The sequence below is a fragment of the Phoca vitulina genome, unplaced genomic scaffold (genome assembly GCF_004348235.1).
Source record: "Phoca vitulina isolate PV1807 unplaced genomic scaffold, GSC_HSeal_1.0 scaffold17, whole genome shotgun sequence".
NCBI lineage: Eukaryota > Metazoa > Chordata > Mammalia > Carnivora > Phocidae > Phoca > Phoca vitulina.
This window is the reverse complement of record NW_022589720.1, coordinates 30680077-30696316: the sequence shown is the minus strand read 5'-3', so window position 1 is coordinate 30696316 and position 16240 is coordinate 30680077. Positions and strand designations below refer to the sequence as shown.

The following is a 16240-nucleotide window of genomic DNA, read 5'->3' as shown; positions in this document are numbered from 1 at the left end:
TAATAAATTCTATGCTTGAATTAAATATTAGGATTTTTCTTCCTAGTAACTGTGGCATCCACACACCACAGTGAGTCAGCTTCCAAGACTGCTATCTACTAAGTAGCATTCATAGGACCAAAACAAAATTGTCATCTATATAAGCCATCTGCTCAAAGCAATAACTATCTACCTTAATAATGAACAGAGTCTTCCAAAGAGGATCAAGAGATGTTGATGCATCCCACGACCAAATTATGAAGTCGATACAGAGAAGTGCTTAACAACCAGACAACTCTGGTTCAAGTACTAACTTGGCTAATTGCTGAATTCCACTGGCAGATTACTTATCTGCTCTGCCATTCCATATCCTTATCTGTAAAATGAGGACAATAATAGAACCTACCTCAAAAGACCAATGTGAGGATTAAATTAATTAATGCATACAAAATGCTTAGAACGATGTTGTGTATATGATAAGTATTCAATATATGTTAGATGTCAATGTCTCCCTGCCATGTTATTAGAGGTAAAGGACTTTACTATAACTGCCCTATTCTGACTTATGTCCCTTTCAGACAAGGAGCAAATTTATACGTCCTTTGGTATTAAGTTGACAAGCAAATTCAAAAGGAGGCCACTAGATTCTAATATAAGGACAAATCAGGGCAGATATGACCTTGCATTTGAGCTCAGTAATAATGTCTAGGAATCCCAGTAAGTACATTTCTTACAAAATAGCAAAACTGGAATTTATTTGTGATGTTGATAAACGTTATTTAACAATTTTCAACTAAATACATTAAACAGGTGTTGAACTAAGGGATGTACAGAGATGCCTTGGGTTTAATCTGGATGTTTCTCTGAAAGCTGGAGTTGAAGTCAAGGGAGAAATTAATAAAGCAGATTGCTTAAAGAGGGGTGAAGGTGAAACTGGTAAGTATAACCTAACTCACTCCTTAAAAAAAAGGAGGGGCGTTGTCAATGAGCAGTGCTCTGTCACTGTAAACTCTCCTTATTGTCTATCTTCTTTATTTAAAAAAAAACTTAGAATGCTTCAAAATTGTTTTATCTTTATAGTGGTTTCCAAACCATTATAAACACAAGTAACCCATGGACATGTATTCATTGGAATCACCATTGTACAGGTCACACAGCATGCAGCTCTGGGAAAGGCTTTTATGCCATGGTCATTGTAGATTTCATATTTATCATGGCAATGGTAGAAGGCCAATGGTAGAGAAATGTCTTCAAGAAAGATCTCCTTTTTTCTCCCCAATTTTAACACAGCTTCCGAATAGGCTAGTGGCAGGACCCTGTGTGACCTTTAAGAAAGGAGAAGACCAAAACCATTCCACTAACTCAGCCTTCCACCTGACTCAAAACCCCCAATCCACCTTCATCTAATGAGTCAAAAGGTACAAACTTCCAGTTATGAGATAAATACTGGGGATGTAATATACCACAAGATGACTAGTTAACAGTACAATGTGATATGTTTGAAAGTAATTAAGAGAGTAGATACTAAAATTTTTCATCCCAGGAAAAAATAAAGTTTTTGTAAACTCTATGAGGTGATGCGTGTTAACTAAACTTATTGTGGTAATCATTTTGCAATATATGTGTATGTCAAGTCATTAAGCTGTACACCTTAAACTTTTACAGTGTGTCAATATATCTCAATAAAACTGGGGGGAAAAGAAATCCCAATTCATCCTTAACATTCAATCAGTGCATAACCTTTTTAAGAATATAAATATCTTTGGTAAAAATGTTGCTTGTGTTGGTAATATTTAGCAGATTTACAAGCATGAGGTAGTTCTGGAGTTCTCAATTTTTACTCTAATCTAATCTGAGAGTATTTTCAGACATACAAATGGTTGAGGCTCACCTCTAAAGAATCAAATGATAGTGGGGAGGCAGAGAGAAGAAAGCCTGATATTTTTAAAAGCATACCAACCGCTAACGTGTGGCCATGATTGGAAACCATTGATGAAGTGCAAAGAAAACTGAACTTGCCATAAAATGTCCTAATTTCAATATTTACCCCTTCAGCTAGTCTTGGGCTAGTCACTCCACCTGTCTGAGTCTCAGTTTTCTCATTTATAAAAATGAAAAATGATAAACAAAAACTCCTTAAAATTCCTTTCCAGTTTGAAAAATTTACAACTCTGTAAGATTCACAAATTTTGTTAACAGTGGTTTAGTCTGGAGAGATTGAAGGAGAGAGATAAGTAGGAATGTGGGATGGAAAGAATTTTGCTTTTCACCTGATTCTTTTTTATATGCTTTGATTTTTCATAATATTAAAATAGTTTAAAACAAACCTATATAAAATGTAATTATGAAGGTAAGTCTGAAACAAAAAATGTATAGTGTAGCCCAAAGTCATGTGTGCATGTGCATAAGTGATGAACTTGGAATCATCAATGTATCTCAATTGTCATATTGTTTTTATTTTTTTAAGACAATTAAAGTCTTCCATTGGCTACCCATAAAAATTGGTCTTGGAGATTTGGGGTAAAAAAAATTACATAAATAAAATTCAATAAATATACTAGATGATACTTTATGAAAGGGTTCAATAAATATTAATCAAATGTCACAGAACTATAAATGCTTCACTTATATCCTCTTTCTCTTCTCAGTAAACATCACTCGTGATGGTGTCATAGATGACGTTATTTCACTCATAAGAGGAGGGACCCAAAAATATGCATATGAACTGAAAGAGAAGCTTCTCAAAGGAGCCAAGACGGTTGATATGACTGACTTTGTAAATTGGGCCACTTCCTTAAATGATGCTCCAGTGCTCATAAGCCAAAAAGTAAGGAATGTTTATTTTCAAATAGGAGATTTTTACATTTTCTTATTCAATGTAACTGTGGGTTCAGATGAAGTTAATTTCATCTGAAAGAGATGTGAGCATTCCAACGCACCGCTATCTCATCCCCAGAAAGAAGCAGGACAGAGAGGAGAGGCATGACCTGTGGCCTCACACCAACCCAGGCTGAGTTCTGATCTCTGTCCTCTAAACGTGTAAAGTTCTCTGACCTCTGCAACCCTACACTCTCCAGGGCTTCATGTTTATTGTGAGGATTCGGTAGCATTGTTTGCATAGAGCCTCTTGCACAGACTGGCACAAAATTGGTGCCCAAGAATTGTCAGTTCTCTTCCATCTGCCCCTGGTTGTCCCTTGCTTTCAAGGGGCATCATAGCACCACTTCCAACACAGGAGAATCATGAAGGGCCTTCATGAAAGGGAAGTTCATAAGGTCTCAGAAAATAAGACCAAGGGTGAGCAGTTCTTAGGGTCCAGAAATTCTTTCTTTTTTGTATCTTGATTATAGTCTTCAGTTTATAAACCCATTAGTCCTTATTTCCAGGAGAAACAAACTGCATTGTAATTGTAAAGATATAAATGCTAGTCTCATTTAGCCCCATCACTCTCTCCCCAAACTTACCAGAAAGGGTATGTGTTTTCCTTTATTCCTTATTTGTTTTCCTACTTCCTTTTATAGGTTTCAATTTTCCGTGTAGGTTTCACAATTCTCCCTTGGGTCCGATTTATCTTTGATGACCTTCGACTTCAGTTTGATTAACTTGAGTTACAGTCATTGGGGATTTTGATAGGACTATCCAAGTTTGAACAGTCCTATCAAAAGTCCTATCATAGTTTGATAGGACTATCCAATAAAGGCTATTGGAAATTTTTATTCATTCACCCCCTTTTGTTGTCTTTAAAGAGTGAGTGAAGCTACCAAAACCATCACATTTATATGAGGGCAGAACTAAGAAACTGGAAAATTGTAATCTACTTTCCCTTTAAGTCATAGAAATCTAGCCATTTATAGATGTGCTAACATATCTATGAAACTTCAAAGATTTTGTCCCAAAAGTAGGACAAACAGGGAAAAAAAGTTGGCCAAATTAGCGTGTCTATATAATTCAAGTCTTTTTTTTTTTAAGATTTTATTTATTTATTTGAGAGAGAGAGAGAGAAAGCATGAGCAGGGGGAGTGGCAGAAGGAGAAGTAGGCTCCACTGAGCAGGGAGTCTGATGTGGGGCTCCATCCCAGGACTCTGGGATCATGACCTGAGCCAAAGGCAGATGCTTAACCGACTGAGCCACCCGGGTACCCACCCCCAAAAAGGGTACCCTTTTATTTTATTATGTTTAAACCACATTTAAATTCATTATTTTGAACTCAGTAAAAATAAATCTATGTCAGAAAATCTTAAATAAAAAAGAATTCATTTAGAAAGATGTTTATATCCACATGGATACTTAAACTGGCTTGTCTTCTCATCCCGACAAAGGAAGTTCAGCTGTCCTTGTAGAGATCCAAGATTGTTCTCTGAGAAGGTCTTAATCATCATCTACCATAATCTAGAGCCAATTTAAAAAATCTCAAGTAAATAAAACATCTGCCTAAGATTTACTACTAGATTTGCCAGAACTATTCAAAGACTTTCATCAACTCTGTTTGGACAGTCCCACTGGCTGGATGCAAAATATAGTTTATCTTATCTTCAAGGGCAACTATTGATCTCCAGACTTTTAGATTACTAGGCAGTCCATCTAAACTACCTGTATAAGTTTCTTTCTTTACATATTGGAAGCCTGGGCTTTTCATATGAATGTTCTACCTAAGAAAATGACAACTACAGTGAGTCACCCAGGGACCACTTTTAAAAATGTATCTTCTTATAGAAGTGCAGAAAATAGTAAAATACTATGTGTTTTATTGACTTTGTGTGACTTTTAAATCCCTAAAGAATATGACATATAGTCTGGTTTGACCTTAAAATAGATTGCAACTTATTTTGATTTTATAAATCCAGTAGAAGTGTTTTTCTGGTTTAGAAGCTATTCCATGAGGTAATTAAACAATCTATAATCACTAATTAATTCTTTGGTAAGTTGAAGCATTCTCTTATCTATGGATGACATGTTCAAACACCAGGGATGGTCTTAATATTAAAATAGTTGACCCTTCTATTTAATTATTTAAAGAATTGGTGAAACCTCTCCCCACCTACACGAAACTATTAACTGGTTTATGTTTAATCCTCTGAGCAAATTAAATCAATTATCTAGGTATTTATGTTACAAATAGCTTATCTTGGAGAAAACACTAGGAAGTTATATTACTCTAAAGAATTTTACAGAGATTTTCTAAGTAAAACAGTTATTATATACAACATAACACAACATAACATAGCATAACATAATTTTCCATGCCAAAGTAACTAAGAAAAAATAAAATAAAATAAAAACTATGAAAAATAAAAATAAAAATGACCTTGTGGCTCTGATCCTTGCTTCGCCTGCATGCTTTAGCAGACCCCAAACCTCTTCTTGAGGAATGTGTTAACCCAGCCCAAGAATTTTTCCTCCACCCTTCTTCATGCAGAGATAGGGCCTCTCCTTCAGTATTAACTTTTGTCAGAGCTTCAGTTTTCATGAAAGTATATTAATTCTATTTCCAGCTTGCCTGAATGTTAACACAACATTTCTACATTTCAGCTCAACAGACTAGCTGAACTTGGTTTCTTCTTAAGCTTACTGCTACAAACTAGTTATAAAAACGTCAGCTGAGGAAATTACATTTATTAATGATGGCCTGAGATATCTAAAGTATATTATTTCCTCTAGAGCAAAGCAGCAGAGATCAGCATAGCTAGCGGAGAGCAAGGTGGCTTCCTGTAAAGTTCCATTTTGGCATTTTAAAAACCAAAGTTATGTAACTCACTGATTTATTTACTAGAAGGATGTTACATAATACTAATGTCTCCTTTATGAGAACTCATGGGAGATACTACTCTTTAATCTCAGTTTTAAGGATCATTTTGTTTCTCTTGGGAATCATGTAAATATTTCTTACAGGCATGTGACCATTACAATCAGTTGTCTTACTCACTGCACTAGAAAATATACCCAAATTTGTGACCCAACTCATGCCAGTGGGGGGGTCCTCCTGGCATGAATTTTGTGTTGCTTTTTGCCTTCATCTTGCCTTTTCCATCCTCCGTTCTCCCTTTCTCATTTCCCTCAACCAACTTTATGTACCTACGTGTCAAGCTATATTAAGCTCTTTCTGGATCAACTTGAGTCATAATGAACTATTTACCTACCATTTTTGTTATATTGTGCAACTCTTAGCAGTGATGCACCAGATGTTAAAGAGCATAAGTATTTTAAAGAGCTGGAGTACCAGTGCTCTGTGCTGTAGCCATTACAGTTATAAAGACATGGCAAAAATCATTCTGAACTCTCTTGTATAGGGATGAAAATAACACTCCTTCTATCAACAAACTGGATTTGGCACATAGTTTAATTAGTTTGGAAGCCTGTGAGAAACCTCAATGTACTTCATATTAAATTATATTTCCATTTATTTGTATGTTGGCAAGTTTCGTGACAGATTACATCCACTGAAAATATATCTACAAATGGTAGAAAGAGTTAGCTAGGATAGGAGAAAAATTAGAACTGTTTTCTTAAGCAGCAAAGAGCTAAAGTTCATCAGAAAAAGATGTGGCTCTTCAGGAACACTTCCCGAAGTACATTTTAATTGTTCTTTGTCTTCTTGTGGGACTTTTGCCTCCAGGGTTTGAGGCTCCTCTCAGACCGCGGTCACTGAACGACCTTCGTCTTTATCTCTTGGAACACTGTTTATGCATTTCATCCACACTGTAGTTTCTCCATGACCCTCTATTCCTGTATCTTAGATTATCTGGCCTTGACTTTCTTTTGAAGGGTAAAACAAGATGAACTTCTTTTCCTAAAAATCAAAATAACTCCATCACATGCTTATGTCGTTCGTGCCAATGTGGCAACGTGGGTAAGAGGCTACTTTCTTCCAAATAAATAGGACATCGTTGAAATCTAAATCTTATATACTAACTCATAAAACAGTGTGTGCTGGTGAACATTTGTGTGGACTGTGGAAGGTCTTGGTATATTTTGGATATGAACCTATTCTCACTTAAAAGTATTATAAATGTTTTCTTTCACCTGAGGATTTTCACCCTTTATGATACTTTTTTTATAACAGATGTTCTCTCGTTCAGTTTTAATTTTGAAATAATTTTAGACTTACTGTAAAATTGCATAAATAGTGCAGACAGTAAAACTACAAAAATTGAACAGAGTTCACATACACCCTATAAACCAGCAGCCCCGAATGTTAACAACTTACATAACCATCATACAATTGATCAAAATCAGAAAAGTAACATTGTCTAACCCACAGACCTTATTTAATTTTCACCAGTTTTTCCCCTAATATCCTTTTTCTGTTCCAAGATCCAATCAAAATCCCACAATGCAATTAGTTCTCATGTCCCCTTAGTTTCCTCCATCCTGGGACAGTTTCTCAGACTTTTCTCGTCTTTCATGACCTTGACATGTTTTGATAGGTTTTGGTCATCTATTATGTCAAATGTCTCTCAATTTAGGCTTAGAGAAGACCAAAGTTATGCATTTTGGCGAGAATGCCACGGAAGTGATGTGTCCTTTTCAGTACATCATGTCAGGAATTATAATGTTGATTTTTTTTTATTTTGATGTATTCAAATATGTATTTCTTTCCATTATAGTTAGTACTGTTGTGTCTTATTTAAAATCTTTCCTTACTTCAAGATTTATTGTTTTGCTTTTACTTTTTGATCTATAATCAATCTAGATTTTTTTTTATGAGTGATAGAAGTTTCAAGGTCATCTTTTAAAAAAATCTCCTATGAATATCTCATTGTTCTAGAACAATTTATATTATTAATTGTATCTATTAAAGTCAAATATCAGTCTACTTTCAAAGTACTATGGCTGTTTACTGAGATGATTTGAAGATTTGGGGCTCCTGGCTAGCTCAGTTGGTAGAGCATGCACACTTGATCTCTGGGTTGTGGGTTTGAACCCCATGTTGGGTGGAGAGATGATTTAAAAATAAAATCTTAAGAAAAAAATGATTTTAAGATTTACTCCATTGCCTTTGTTTTTTGGCAATTTTACTCTGCTAGGCCTAGGTGTGAAATGAAAAAATTGTAACCTCGCTTCTCATTCCCAGGGTACCTTCTTGTCTTTCACAAGCTTGTTTTATTCTCAGCCACTAGTTCTTCAAATACTGCTTCTTAAATATTCTCTCCTTCTGGGACTCAAATTATATGGATCTTTCACTTTCTCACTCTGTCTTTTATGTTTTCCTACCCTCTTTTTGTATTTCCCAATCCTTATCTCTTTATGGTTCCTTGTCAGCGGAACCTATATTCCAGTTCATTAACTGCTTCGTTGTATCACAGCTACTATGTAACCAGTCCACTAACTGGAATATTATAATATCAAGGTATAATAGTTCTATTTGTTTATTTTTTCCAAATCTTCTGTTTTAAAAGATAATTTCCAGTTTCCTGCTAAAATTGTTGATCTCTTCTTTTATCCCCCTGCTCATGTAAACATAGTTCTTTAAAAGTCTGGTCAATCAAATCGTGGCATCCTCCCAGCTCTGCTTCTAGTTTCTAGCATTCCTACTGGTTCTCATTCATGCTGCCTTGTTTCCCTGTGTACCTACTTATTTTTATTGGGGGCTGGATACTATACTTTAAAAATTGTTCTAGGAATAGCTTGAGGCCTGGGATGATTTTATTTTCCTCCAAAGAAAATATGTATTTATATCTGGAATGTTTCTGGGGTTACAATGATTCAAGATTGTTGGGGGCTTTTTCTAACTTATTTTTATTTTTTAAGTAGGCTCCAGGCCCAGCGTGGAGCCCAATGAGGGGCTTGAACTCACAACCCTGAGATCAAGACCTGAGCCCAAATCAAGAGTCAGATGCTTAACCGACTGAGCCACCCAGGCACCCCCAAGATTATTCTAATGCAAACCAGACTGCAGTCTTTGCCAGAGCTACCCCACTTCCAATTCCCTCTTACTTCTGGGGCTGTAGTCTTTTGTGTCCCAACCCAAAGCATGGCTTGTTTTCCTTTGCTGTCCCTGAATACCAACCTTCTTTCCCCAGCCCAGTAATTTGTGCTCCTTTACCTCAGCCCCTCTGCTGCTTGTTCCCAAATTAGGAAATGTGTCAAGGGGACTGTGGCCCAAAAACACTAGGCTCACCTCACTGCACTTCCACTGCCTCCCAGATCTTAGCCTAATAAGTATTACCTCGTTAGTTCTCCAGGGCCTTCAAGCAGATTTTTTTTTTAAAGATTTTATTTATTTATTTGACAGAGAGAGACATAGCAAGAGAGGGAACACAAGCAAGGGGAGTGGGAGAGGGAGAAGCAGGCTTCCCGCTGAGCAGGGAGCCCGATGCGGGGCTCGATCCCAGGACCCTGGGATCATGATCTGAGCCAAAGGCAGACGCTTAACGATTGAGCCACCCAGGTTCCCCTTCAAGCAGATTTTTAATTTTGGTTTATTTGTTCAGCTTTTGTCATTGTCCTCAGAGGAAAAAAAAATCAGTTGACATTGTTTAATCCATCATTACTCTTAAGCAGGAATTTGTGGTATATTTTTTTTATCTCCTCTTTCTTGAGTCTTTGGATTCCAATTTCTTTTAAATTTTGTGGCCTCCTGTTTCAAAGTGCTCTGCCGCTCAAGGGTCTCAATTCCTAATGACCTATTTACTCAAATAGCTCTTATATAGACATATGATACACACTTTCAATATATGTTATGGTTTATACACCATAAGAACTTTTTGAATTCTCTATGACTGGAATATTCTTCTTTCTGGCCCTCAAATCTCAATTTAAGGGTCATTTTCTCAGGGAAGGCTTTCCAAGCTTCCCTGCATCAGTTGTAACAACTATGTATCTTACTCCAGGAATTTAAGTGTGCAGAATAAATCATTTTACTTCATTTTCTTTAAGTCTAAGTTTGACATTGAGATACCTTCATACTGCTAGAAAATTCATCCTTTATTCATGTGTCAGATGGGTTTCAGGGAGATCTTTCCTTGTTGCCCAACTTAATACAAGAACGTCTGTTGGGAATTGGGAATATGATATGTATAAACACTTAGTCCATGGTGGTGGTAACCTCATTGTTCAAACTCACATGTTCGCTGGATCCGTGGTCCTTGATATGGACCTTGATATGGACCTAGCTTCCCTAGGGGCACGCCACAGATCCTGCTACTTCCTAAAATAGCTGCCAGAGATCTAGTTATGGTTTCTTGCTACTTAAGGGACGTACTAATTCTGGAAGAAACTCCTCCCTCAGTGGCATTCTTCTTATACTTCTTCTCCCTGCAAAACTTTCTCAGTGAGTTCAGGCTTTTTTGGGGGGGTGTGGGGGAGAAGGTCAGTAAAGAATTTGCCTTTAGGGGCTTTCTGATCTTGGTCTTGCACACAAACCCCCACTCCAGCAAGAGATATCGAGCACGTGGCTAGCTGCTGGAAGAGAAGAGGAGCGGAAAAGTCAGCAAAAACAATTCAAAAAATAATGTTAATACATGATCCTGAGAAAAGTTTAAATCCATAGTTGTGCATTTTTAAAACATGTGTACCCATCCCATATAGCACCTACCATAGTTTCCATTTTAATTTTATCTGTATGATTATTTTAATATCTGTCTTCTTACTTCCATAATGTGATCTCCATGATCACAGACATCATGCCTAGTTTTGGTCACTACTATAGTCTTTTTTTTTTTTTTTTTAGATTTGTTTATTTATTTGAGAGAGAGAGTGGGGGGAGGGGCAGAGGGAGAGGGAGAATCTCAGACTCTCCACTGAGCATGGAGCCCTACTCCGGGTTCCATCTCATGACACATGAGATCATGGCCTGAGCCGAAACTGAGTCAGAGGCTCAACCAACTGAGCCACCCAGGCACCCCAATCTGATTATTTTAGTATCAGTCTTCTTATCTCTGTAATGTGATCTCCATGATCACAGAGATCATGCCTTGTTTTGATCACTACTATAGTCTTAAAAGCTAACATCGTATCTGCCAATACCAGTCATTAAATAAGCCTTTGTTGAATTAATGAATTGATAAACAACTAATTCAATGAATGGTATTGCACAAGCTCCATCAGTAGAAAAAGTCCTGAAATTAAATGGTTTGCTTTCTTGTAGCTATCTCCTATATATAATCTGGTTCCAGTTAAAATAAAAGATGCACATCTAAAGAAACAAAATTTGGAAAATGCCATTGAAGATTACCTCAATGAATTCAGTGCGAGAAAATGCGACCCATGCCGAAATGGAGGTACCGTGATTCTGCTGGAGGGAGAATGTCTGTGTTCCTGCCCCTTCACATTTACGGGGATTGCCTGTGAAACCAGGAAACAAAAAACTTAAGGTGAGGACAACTTATGATATATTATTAGGGACAAAACTGTGCATTTTGAGGTTATTTAATTTGAAAATTATCTCTTGAATTAATTTGTATGAAACTTCTAGATTATCAATGTAAAGAGAGGAGAAAAACTGAATGAATAATGAAAATGGACAAATCAGACTTTATATATCATTGAGCATGCAATTTTATATCTTCTACCTCTGCATTTAAACAGAACTATGAAAAAAATTTTTTAATTGTAATGATTGACCCCTGAACAACATGGGCTTGAACTGCATGGGTCCACTTAGATGTGAATTTTTTATAGTAGTATTGTAAATGTAGTTTCTCTTCCTTATTATTTTCTTAATAACATTTTCTTTTCTCTAGCTTACTTTATTGTAAGAATACACTATATAACACTTTTAACATACAAAATATGTGTTAATCAACTATATTAGCAGTAAGGCTTCTCGGCAAGAGGAGGCTATTAGTAGTTAAGTTTTAGCGGAGTCGAAAGTTCTACACAAATTTTCAACTCTGCAGGGGTCAGTGCCCCTCACCCCCACGTTGTTCAAGGGTCAACTGTAATTTTTTTAAGCAAGTAAGCAAAATTCCTAATCTCTCTAAAATTTTTATATATTTTCCCGAGAATGTTTTCTTCACGTGTTCTTATAAATACCCTTGAATAAGATGCACTTCAAAGTTGAATCCCTAAGACCTATGTCTTTTAGGTTCACTTTTTCAGATTGCAGGAAACAGAAAGGGATAATAACAACAGTCTCCACAATTTCAGATGGCATTTATGAAGATTTGAAATATCATTTATCATTGTTGAACATACAAAGCCTCTCAAGGTGTTCAAAAACTGTTGTAGCAACCCAATTACCTTGTTGTTAATACTATAATGACGCTACCATGGTCATGACTCCGTTTATCACGTCCTTTATCCCCTCTGCTTCTACTGCTTCTATCTTTTCCCAATGCCTCCTGCATTCAAAATTCCCTAAGACTCTGTAGGGGACGTCATGGTGTACAGCCCAGATCTCCCTTCAGGACCAAGGACCCATCCCCCCACCTCCTCGGAGTGTTACCTGCTGACATTTCACACAACAATTCTCTTCAGGAATCTCCTGTAACAAGGAAGCGACCACACCCAAGGTTATGCTCCCAGCCTGAGGGAGGCTTGTATCTGATAACTGGTCAGTGTGGTTGGTATTTGATGAACAAGCCCTCTGAAGCACCACCTAGCTTCACAGCTCCCCATGTGATTTGCTGAAGCCTCTGTTGCAAGAACATCACAATTGAGCTTCCCCTTATTCCTAATTTTGCTTTCCACACTCCTCACAGATTTTTTCCCAAGAACACACACTAATAAATACGCTGCATACAAACTCAGATCCTCAGAGTCTATTTCCAAGGGAATGCTATCTGCTACAGAGTCTGATTGGGTCAATTGAGTCTTATTCCATCATCCAATACATAGTGTTCCTAAAACAGGAGGAGTTTCTAATGATAGCGTAAACTCCTGGTCTTCCTTATGTCTGTTTTGTATATAGAGGACTTTTGCCAAGGTGCTGATTTTTGTGCCAAATGGATATGGCCACAGTAGCAGGGTCAGTTACCTAAAACATGATTTTTATGTGTTTGCTTTAATTAAAAACAAAAACTAGACCGAAGGTGCTTGGGACTCATGAACCTGCAGTAAGGTAACACATGTGAAAGACCAACTTGAATTTGGGGAAAGAGTTCAAAAACTATTTGGTATTATGATCGTTGATGCCTATTTCCACATCTTCTTTTTTATATGCAGGCAAATAAGAAAAAAACACATATATTTAGATAGATATATGATAGATAGATAGAGAGAGAGAAAGAGAGAGAGAGAGAGATATCCTTCCTTCCTCATTTTTGTTCTTTACCCAATGGTAGTAAAGTATATACACTGATCCATCTGGCTTTTATCACTTACAATAAATCTTAAAGATCTTTCTTTATTATTTATTTATTATTAATTATTCAATTTATTTAAACTAAACCAAAAACAGTTCACCCATTTCTCCCACCCCACCCCCACCTCTCACAACCACCATCTATTCTCTGTATCTATATGAGTTTTGTGTTTTGTTTTTCTGTTTTTTTAGATTCCACATATAAGAGAGATCATACATTATTTCTCTTTCTCTGTATGATTTATTTCATTTAGCACGATGCCCTTAAGGTCCATATATGTCATTCTTTTTTGTGGCTGAATATTCCATTGTGTGTATATACCACAGTTTCTTTATCCATTTATCCATTGATGGACTCTTAGGTTGCTTCCTGTCTTGGCTATTGTAAAAAATGCTGCAGTAAACATAGGGGTACATATATCTTTTTGAGTTAGTGTTTTCATTTTCTTCAGCTAAATACCCAGAAGTGGAATTGGAGGATCATATAGTAGTTCTATTTTTTTATTTTTTTTAGGAACCTCCATAACATTTTCCATAGCGGCTGCCCCAATTTACATTCCCACCAATAGTGCACATGGGTTCACTAACACTTGTTATTTCTTGTCACATCCTCACTAACACTTGTTATTTCTTGTCTTTTTGATAATAGCTATTCTAACAGGTGTGAGGTGATATCTCATTGTGGTTGTGATTTGCATTTTTCTGATGATTAGTGATGTTGAGCATCTTTCATGTACCTATTGACCATCTGTACATCTTTTTTTGAGAAATGTCTATTCAGATCTTCTGCCCATTCTTTAATCAAATTATTTGTTTGCTATTGAGTTGTATGAGTTCCTTATATATTTTGCATATTAGCCACTTATCAGATCTATGGTTTGCAAATATTTTGTCCCATTCGGTAGGTTGCCTTTTCATTTTTTGATGATTTCCTTTGCTGTGTAGAAGCTTTTGAGTTTGATGTAGTCCCACTTGTTTATTTTTACTTTTTTTGCTTTTCCTTTTGGTGTCAGATTCAAAAAGTCATTGCTAAGACCTGGGTCAAGGAGTTTACTACCTGTTTTCTTCTAAGAGCTTTATGGTTTCAGATCTTATGTTCAAGAACTTAATCTGTTTTTAATTAATCCTAGCCTACTGTACTATTTTCCTACTTTTATCTCTTTGAAGATATGAAAAATGTTCATTTGGGAGTCTCTCTTAATTTGCTCCCCAATATATATTTTCTGCACTGCAGTTGTTTTGTCTATTAAGCGTACTAACTCATTCTCATGGCGTTTTTTTCTGTGTACTTAGTAATTTCTTATTACAGGCGTAATCCTCAGGGGAAATTGTTTCCTGTGGGAATCCTGTTATTCTGAGTATTCTAAGGGTTAATTTGTTTCTTGAGAGGTCCTGTTGTTTTCATTCATTTTGCACCAGTTTTTTAATGTAAATTTCTTGGTTCAGTTTCCACATTTTGTGTTTCATGGATAATGAAGATCAAGTTCCCTCCACCTATCTACATAGTAACTTTAAGGACGCTAGTATCTTCTGGTTGACTTTTCACACCTGACTCAGGATGGTCCACCAGAAATCTTTCTTGATGAAATCTTTCTTGCTGAATCTTTCTCTCAAGGAATCTCTTCCAGACATCCAATTTTCTGCAAAATGTTCAGTTCCAATGTCCCATTTAGATTGGACCTGCCCCCATCATGAGATTGAAAACCTTAAACATCACCTTTTTTAACATACTATTTACTTAAAGTAGAATGCTCTCCAACTTTCTCTTCCTTCAACCAATCCAAGCCCCCTCTCCTTTATTCCCCTTGTGTGTTTCTACTCCTTCCACACCAGTGTTTCTCAACCTAATGCTCTCTAGATTACCTGGTTAGCTTCTTTAAAAAGGCCAAAAAGAAAAACAAAACAGATGTCCATCCATGCCAATTAAACCAAAACCTTTGTGGTGGATCCTTCCTGGGGCATGATTCTTTTTTTTTTTTTTCTTTTCCTCTTCTCCTCCTCTTCCTCCCCTTTTCTCATTCTTTGGTTACTCTAATCATGGAAAACCTTCCTTCTGGACCCAGAACAATTAACATCTCTTCAGTGAAGTCTTCTCCAATTTCTCCATGAATCAGTTCTCTGTCTATGCTTCCCGAGCACTTTTCCCTCTGCTTTTCCAGAACTAATGACATTTCATCTTTCTACCCAAGAGAATATCCCTCTAGTTTGGAAATGTGTCTCTTGTATCCTAAACCCCATTCTGTTCCCAGCCCCTAGAGAGTATCTGGTACATCATGATGCAATAGGATAAGGGGATAAATAAATAGATGGATGGATGGACCCAAAGTTGAAGTCTTATTAAATCATTAAGATTTGATAATCCTTTGTTTTCTCTAGGATTTCCAGCCAAAAAAACAATTAAGCTGTTGACTTCCTTGGGATCAAACAAAACTAAAAACCAAGACTTTCCAATTAAGGATCCTGCCCTTGGAGACAGTTCTTGTTGCCAAATGAAAAGCAACATGAACATCCTATTGACCTCTGAAATCTCCACTCTCAGATCCACAAGGCTTCTTTTCCTCCTTAAACTCCTATGGTGTTTCCATTTTTTTATTCCTGAATGAGCAGTAGGCAGTACACTATGCTTTCTCCCATAGGCAATGCCAGTCTCTTGTTAACAAACAAAATTAAATTAAAAAGAGAATGTTGGCTTTAAAAGTAATTGCCAAAGTGCTTTGTATGATTAATATATTCCACCAGTTTCATTACCCCAAGTCCATAACATGCAATTTCATTCTTGTGTATGTTGTTGCTTCTTGTTGGGTCATTCATTGGTACCTGCATGCATTCATTCAGCAATTACCTACTGAGTGCCTACTCCATGCATAGCACTCTGCTCTTGTTAGTCTTACCTCTCCAGTTTAACTCTGTTTCCAAAGGAATAAATGTATTGTATTTGTAACAAAAAACCAATTAGGTTAAATCATGTGAAATTGCCTCTATTCAGTCATATTTTACAAAACACACACACACACACA

At 36.5% G+C, this 16240-nt stretch overlaps 1 protein-coding gene across 1 annotated transcript in view; it reads left to right on the top strand.

Moving 5' to 3' along the window:
• Positions 1-16240, top strand: part of C9 (complement C9) — a 53935-nt gene extending 37695 nt beyond the window's left edge. Inside the window, exons 8-11 of the mRNA XM_032415326.1 lie at positions 790-915; positions 2628-2806; positions 11067-11292; positions 15600-16240. Of these exons, the coding sequence (XP_032271217.1) occupies positions 790-915; positions 2628-2806; positions 11067-11291 (530 nt within the window). The 3' untranslated portion in view covers position 11292; positions 15600-16240. The remainder of the gene's footprint in view (positions 1-789; positions 916-2627; positions 2807-11066; positions 11293-15599) is intronic.